The following is a 7,782-nucleotide window of genomic DNA, read 5'->3' on the forward strand; positions in this document are numbered from 1 at the left end:
CTTTAATTTTATCTTTGTCACATAAATTGAAATAAAAAATGATACATATTGAGGCCGTGCTAGTACGGGCTCCGATGTCTAAGTATATATATAAGCAATTATATAAAAACATATACTAGGAGTACTATATATCTATATTTAGTCCTAGCTAGATACTCCATAAAGCTGATGAATGCCAGCTGGGTGGCTTATACTTTTTTGACTTCTACGGGCAGATGTTTTGTTTTTCTTACTCTCTTATGTTTAGATTCTTGATGTGAATGCAAAGGAAATTGACTAAAATGTAACCTATTAAATACCTAAGGGAAAATGTAGGTTATTAGGTTTACTAGTCATCGAATAAACTTTAAAAGGACACATTAGTCAACAATGAATTGTTGGAAATTTGGACTATATATAAATGGAGACTGATTAATTTCTACACTCGTCAATTCGTCGGTCAATGTTGAGGAAATCACGAGTGACCCAAATTTTCCACTTTGTCCACATTCATATCCTAAATATGAATGGAAAAAATATTACTCCCTAATTAGTATTCGATATTTATGTTTCAAACCAATATAAATGCATGAGTAGACAATAGTCATACGTAAACTCTTATTACACATTGTAGCTAGTCAATAATTTTTTTGATTCAATTTGTTTATCTTACTGTTATTATAAACATAGTTAGTTTTGAAAAATTTGCCAAAATGCACCTTCATCATCACACTACAAGCTCTAGCTAACATCTATATATCTCTACAACAAGATTTAACAGGTAATAAGTTAGTGATGATAATATAATTGATGTTATATTTTACCATCAACAATAATAAATATGAGTATGTTTTTTATGGTAATAAATAATATTTTTAAAAGAAAAATCAATTGATACTAAATATATCTCTTATTATTGTAGTATATTCATGGATTTCAAATGCATATTTCATACTAGTTATAAACTGATTAAATTTTCGACAAAGCAGATTCAATTGATTAATCTTCTTCCTTCCCTATTTGTAGTTTACATATATTTATGATTTGATGTAAATATCAAATGCGGATAAATATGGTAGTAGCGGGTAGGTAAGGCATTGCGTTTGCATGGCCAATATTTCTCGGATGTGCGTGTTTAAAATGCAGCCTTGTTCATCGCGAGGATCCCGGAGACGGTAGTCTAAATTCTGTGCAGCAAATCTTCTTCTTTGACTTATGCTTGCTGATTATAAGATTCTAAGTTGGACTTTTATAACCTAACACTTTGATTATTTAGACTCAATTTTCTATTACTAGACTAGACTAGATCTCTCTTAGGTTAGGCGCCGCTCTGATCAAACAGGGGTAAACATGTACTTATAATAATTGAGTAATTTAATGAATTTGTTAATTTGTTGTCATTATAGGAGTATTAAAAAGTCTATTTAAGCACATGACATGTTTGCAAAGTGCGCAAGATCAGACATATCGTAGATCTTAAAAAATGAATTTAGTTTAAAACTTGATGTATGATTCGATGTAAAAATTGACGGATATAGCAGGTGATTAATGTATTATTGCGCCGTACCTCCATGAGAATATATAAGATATATATATCATGAAAAAATAATATTAGAACTTTAAAAAAGAAGTAAAAAAAATAATTAAACCCGACAAAAGTCGAAACCAAATCAAGTGCTTTACTGCTTTACCAGCTAGTTGCAGTTTTTTCGATTACAAGGCATCGAAAATCGAAGATTTTGTACGTAAAAGTGAAATTATCTATTCATATTCATTCAAGTGAAAAGTCTGACAAAAGCCAATAAAAACGATTATATTTGATTTATTTTCAAGTTTTGCTTACAAATTTATCAAATTTAGTTTTGCTTATAAATTTAATAATATATCCAGACAATTGGTTTCTAGAGAGATACTAGGCCCGAGTTCCCTACAGGCTACACTGAACAAGGTAAGAGAAGCATTTCTTCGTTTCAATTTATTTGCACTTTTTCTTAAATTGTTTCAAAAATATTTCTTCCCTTTTCAATTTGTTTCAATTATTATTTTTTTAACAACTCTTTAATTCTAACTTTTCATATAACATATTTAAAACCACAACACATAACCACAAACAGCCAAATCAAAATCCACCCAAGCAGAGAAAATAATGGATTAAGCACGGTGCAGAGGATAATTAGCTCAACTATTTAATTATTACTGAGGCCGAATGCAAAATATAATTTATGGATTCATTCATAAATTCACCAAATAAATATAAACATAGATTTAAATCCAATAAATATATTATTTCACAGTAAAATCTTTCTCTCGAACTCATAATATTCAAATTCTCTTACATTAGCCATTGATATTAATTACCACAATCACTCTTTAATAAATGATTATTATATGTTCGAAACTCATAAGAATTTGATCAATCATATTTTCTTATTGACAAGATAGAGCTAAACTACAAATTTTCTTCCCTATTTATTTAGGGAATTACTATTCCTGACCTACGATTCAATGGTAACTCACCTAAAGAGATCCTGATGAGTTTCACAAAATTTGTTCAACTACAGTACTTGTTGTGTGTAAAGGTTCGTTCAACAAACATGTTTGACTCCAAATGAATTAGATTACTATCCTAACTGATTTTGTGCTTAATAAAGCCATTTAAACAACTTAATTAAAATTACTTAAACCATACCGTAAGAAAAGAATAACGGTGAATAATTAAGTAAATATATGAATTTACTTAGACCTTTAATTTTTATTTATTTATATTTCCTATAATCTTTATCCACTTCATTCAACTTATAGATTTTAAGGCGGGTTTTTTCATAATCCAAAAAAATTATACCTACCGCGGTAAAAGAATAATAACGGATTATAAGCTTTAATAGAATGAAAAATTCCTTTTATATATATGAAAGAGAACAATACCATTAGATTTTCTAAAGTTGAACCAAATTGATAACAACCAAACCAATAAACATGTATTATATTTAATTTGATTTCTAATAATTTAAATACAAGCTAAATTGATTAAATTTTTATTTTAACTGAAAATCAACTCAAACCGAACAAAGAAATATGATTACGTAAACGATGAAACGAAACACATGTTAGCGTTGCATGGTTGTTATTCAATTTGAACGAGTCCTAGCTAAGTCTTTTGTTTTTATCTTTTTTTCTTCCATTTGGAAGAGAGTTTAGTTACAACTTACAAGAATGTCTAATTGTATCCAAATAAAATTAGGGAAATTTTCACAAATAGCTACTATAATAAATTTAATTATGCTTCATAATTATAGTTTGCATATTTATGGGTTGTAGCTACAGTTTAAGTTGCCTCGTATGTATAATTCACGAGTTTGTATAATTTGCGGGTGAGTTTGTAAAATTTGCGGGTGAGTTTATATAATTCGCGGGTACGTTTGTATAATTCAACTTTTTTTTGTATAAATCCGAAATAACGAATTTATACAAACACAAACATCTGAACTTTAAACAGTTATACAAATTATATTATACAAAATTACATTATACAAAAGTTATACAAATTCTGAATTATACAAACGCGTGAATCATACGAAATAAAAAAAATTGAGCCGCGTAATTATAGTTAAAAATAGGCCGTGAATTGTAATTAAGACAAATTGTAGCTATGTTAACTTATTAACTAGTATATATTTGCTTATCCGCGTAATTTTCCTATAAATTATCCTAGTTGTTTTTCTTTTCTAATTTAAACTACTTTTTTGTAATAATAATAGTCAAACCTAAAATCTATTGTCAATTGAATTATGCTGGCTAAAACCAATTGAGGGGGTAAGACTAGTAAAGTACACCATACATTCTAGAAGAAGATGAATCCAATGCTCAAAGATAAAAATCAAACTTAAATAATTAAAGTGGCCAAAATGGAATTGTAACGAAATCCCTTTTATTCAAAAAAGAGACGAGGACAAATGGAATTGAAACAAAATTCCAGCCCCTGCTTGAGTAAATGATACAATACAAAGACAAAAAAAATCAGAAAAGTCAACTAAAATGGGAGGGAAAAAATTGAAGTAGAAGAAGTTGTACGTAACCGAATACCACTAATTGATATGCGTTTTTTCCCCTCTAAATCTTATTTATAAGTTATAAATTTAGTGATATAGTTATGTTTTCTTTTTACACAATTGTAAAGTTGAGCTGAAAGAATTTTTAAATTTCTTTTTATGATTTAGGTCAAAAAAAATTTTTTTGGCAAAAAGCGTAAAAGAAAATGAAAAAACTTCAGAATTTGAACTTCATAGTTCATACAATTTCCGCACAATGGTGGAGTTAGAGGGGAAGAAGAGTGGTCTTCTAAATTCCGTATCGTATGAATGTAAAAATCATATACATGATAGATGTTGAATCATATTAATAAAAAATTTATCTTCATTAGTATCAGTACATGACATGTGTGGTTCAATTGTTATATGGTATTTATTCGTATTACAAGAGTCTCACATCAAATTAAAAAAAATATGTGTTGTCTAGCTCTTTTCAAACGGTCTTGAACAATTATTCGCTCTTAAATTAGACCCAATATTCATATATAGCATAATAGCAGAGCATGAATCATTTCTATTCTTATTCTTGAAACTTGGTAATAAATTATCCACACTCTAGATATCCAGATCCATAACATAAGTAGTGTTTTTTATTTATGTGTTATCTTACAATTTTTTTGCTAGATCCATAACAATTCCCCTATTTTTCTTTGATCTTCTAGTACTAACAACAAATCCTCCAATTCAAACACAAGTATCTCGTGAATCGGACGGCGTTGTCACACTCCTTTGACCTGATCAGTTCAAATTTCCCCAAAAGAGACCCCACCCCACTCACTCTTATTTCCCCAAAGAAAAGGTCAATGAACCATTACTCTCATGACCCACCCCACACCACAACAATCAAAATCATTTTCCCCCTTTTATTAAAGCAAACATAATATTCTCTTCTTTCACAACCCTCGAGAAAGAAAAATTAAAGTTACTTCTCACTTAAACAATAATTTAACAAAAAAAAAGAAGTGACAATTCCCAAAAATTAAAGTGACAATTTACCGGTAAAATTATTGAGTGATCTTGCTTTTTATTACTACTTGTCTTATAATGGCAGAATCGGAGTACTAAAGTTTGACTAACGAATATCCTATTTTTAGCTTGAATTAAGACCTATTTCTCTATATATGCTCGAGAAATTATATAAATATAATAAGAAATACATTTTACTTCTACCTCGTGAAGATTAAAAAAACTTTCTTTTCAAAAAATCCCCGACGCACATAGCACATATCAGAGCACTGGTATCGATATTTATTGTTTTTGACCTTAAGAAAGTAAAAAGTATATAAAAAAATAAAAAAAAGCCCTCGTATATGTGTGCGATCGTATTCGCACCTAATCTTGACGAGGCAGAAGTTTAGATTAGAGTGACAGGTAAGTCACCTACTGTTTACTTTATCACAACTTTCTTTTTTTTTTTTTTTATGCTAATAAATACCCTCACCAAAGCCATAACTTTGACTCTTTATTAAACTCTCTCATTTACATACTTCATTGATGTTTCTATTTTCTGAAATTACTATACTTCTCAGTTGTCTAAATTAGCTATAATGGCTGTGGAGCTAATGATGGATTACAGAAACAATAGGAATAGTACTACTAATTGTATAAACTTCGTGGGGAAATTAGAAGAAAAATCAGTTGTGCAAGAAGCTGCTTCTGGTCTGGAGAGTGTTGAGAAACTCATCAGATTATTATCAGAGACTCAATCTCAACAAATTCAGCAGCGAAATAAGTCTCCAATGGAGATTGAAATGGTGGCTGATGCAGCTGTTACAAAGTTTAAGAAGGTAATTTCACTTCTAGATCGAAACAGAACTGGTCATGCTAGATTCAGAAGAGCTCCTTTGGCTAGTGCTAATCCTTTGCCTATGAATTCTAGTAAAGATTTTGTTGATACGAAAGTGTATTCTCCAACTCCGATCCAACAAGTTCCTTTGATTAACTATGACCATTTTAACCCTCTGGTTCCAAAAACGATAAGTTTCTCATATTCACCGGAAATGTCTCGCACAAATTCGTTCAATATCTCATCGTTAACAGGGGAAACAGAGAGCAAACAACATTCTTCATCTAATTCAGCTTTCCAGATTACCAATCTTTCTTCTCAAGTCTCTAATTCTGCCGGAAAGCCTCCATTGTCTTCTTCTTCACTGAAACGAAAGTGCAGTTTATCGGAAAATGCCGTATCTGGGAAGTGCAGTGGATCCTCCGGCCGATGCCATTGTTCCAAGAGAAGGTAATTAAATTCACCTAGTTTTCATCATTCAGTTACTATATATTTCGTCTAAAATCTTAATCGTTATAGCTAATTATGTTTGTTTCGATATGCAATAGTATTGATGAAATGAAATTTTAAACTATTTTTTACAGGAAGTTAAGGCTGAAGAGGGTAGTTCGAGTACCGGCAATAAGCATGAAACTGTCAGATATCCCACCAGATGATTACTCATGGAGAAAATATGGACAGAAGCCAATCAAAGGATCACCACATCCAAGGTATATTTAGAGCTAATTGATCATGATTTTTTTGTTTAATAAATGTTTTTGTTGGATATATTCTAAATTATTATTATTATTATTATTGCTATTCAACAGGGGATATTACAAGTGTAGTAGTGTAAGAGGTTGTCCAGCACGTAAACATGTTGAAAGAGCATTGGATGATCCAACTATGCTGATTGTTACATATGAAGGAGAACATAATCATTCACTTTCTGTTGCAGAAACAAGTAGTCTCATTTTAGAGTCTTCTTAATTAGGAATCAAAAATTGTGTAGCTTTCTTTAATCCCCCCCTGAAAAGATGAAGGGTTTTCCAATCAATGTAAACTCGTTGTTAATTAGATTAGTTGATCAGTCTGTTGAAGTAAATCAAGATCTGTCTCAAATGAGATTAAGCATCGTAATTAAGTATTTTATTTATGCTAAACTGAATTGCTACTCAATTCGTTTCTACTTTCGTATTTTCTATGCTTTTTAACTAAACCAATTTACAAATACACGTCAAAAACATAATTAAAGGATAATGGATTAGGTGCATTTGAATAATTCAAAGAAATAGTACATGCAATTTGGTTCTTTATTTTACTTTTTACTACGTTGCTTTTGTCTTTGGATGCTTAACATGTAACAAAGAGACATGATTTGATGGAGTAGCTATAGCTTTATCTTTTTCATTTCTTTATTTAATTAATGTAATTGTGATTATTTGCTTTAGATATATAGTCTAAGTAGTTGATCATCACAAAAGTAAAAGCAAGAAAGTGACTTGGTCAAAAAAAGATAGATGCCGTAGTGGAACAACCTTGTTGATCTAGATGGGGTCTCTTTAGATGTCGTATTTGGAACGGTTGACTAACAAAAAGAAAAATGATAGTAGTATAGTATTAAAAGGGAAGAGAGAGAGGTTGGTAGTTGAGAAAATGGGACGGCTAATTTACTATTCAACTTACCATACTAATGACAAATACTAGTAGGAGAGGAGAAAAGTAAATGCAACAATTTGTGGTGTTTTCTTCGCAATAGGTGGATTTGCATTTAATCAATGGTCAGAAAATTTGGTCAAATTTGACTAGAAATTTAAAAAGTATATAATATTCTTTTTATTTTAAAATAAACTGATTTTTTTCCATTTTTTAATTAAAATATAAAAAGTATTAAAGTTAAAAGGGTAAAAATGTTTTAAAAAGTAAAATAACATGATGTGAAATGTGTTA

The 7,782-nt window shown here is 29.9% G+C and overlaps 1 protein-coding gene across 1 annotated transcript; it reads left to right on the forward strand.

The window, feature by feature from the left end:
• Window positions 1-5,412: 5,412 nt before the first annotated feature.
• On the forward strand, window positions 5,413-6,972 carry LOC125822864 (probable WRKY transcription factor 15). Its single transcript, XM_049502322.1, has 3 exons — window positions 5,413-6,303; window positions 6,438-6,563; window positions 6,663-6,972. Exons 1-3 carry the CDS (start codon window positions 5,615-5,617, stop codon window positions 6,820-6,822), a joined length of 975 nt encoding a protein of 324 aa, XP_049358279.1. The 5' UTR covers window positions 5,413-5,614; the 3' UTR covers window positions 6,823-6,972.
• Window positions 6,973-7,782: the final 810 nt, after the last annotated feature.

This window comes from Solanum verrucosum, unplaced genomic scaffold (assembly GCF_900185275.1).
Source record: "Solanum verrucosum unplaced genomic scaffold, falcon-dt-bn FXZP01000103.1, whole genome shotgun sequence".
Lineage (NCBI taxonomy): Eukaryota > Viridiplantae > Streptophyta > Magnoliopsida > Solanales > Solanaceae > Solanum > Solanum verrucosum.

Coding starts and splice junctions, on each gene's coding strand:
- LOC125822864 (XM_049502322.1), top strand. CDS start 5,615: ATGGCTGTGGAGCTAATGATGGATTACAGAAACAATAGGAATAGTACT. Junction 6,304..6,437: donor TGCCATTGTTCCAAGAGAAG/GTAATTAAATTC, acceptor TATTTTTTACAG/GAAGTTAAGGCTGAAGAGGG. Junction 6,564..6,662: donor AAAGGATCACCACATCCAAG/GTATATTTAGAG, acceptor GCTATTCAACAG/GGGATATTACAAGTGTAGTA.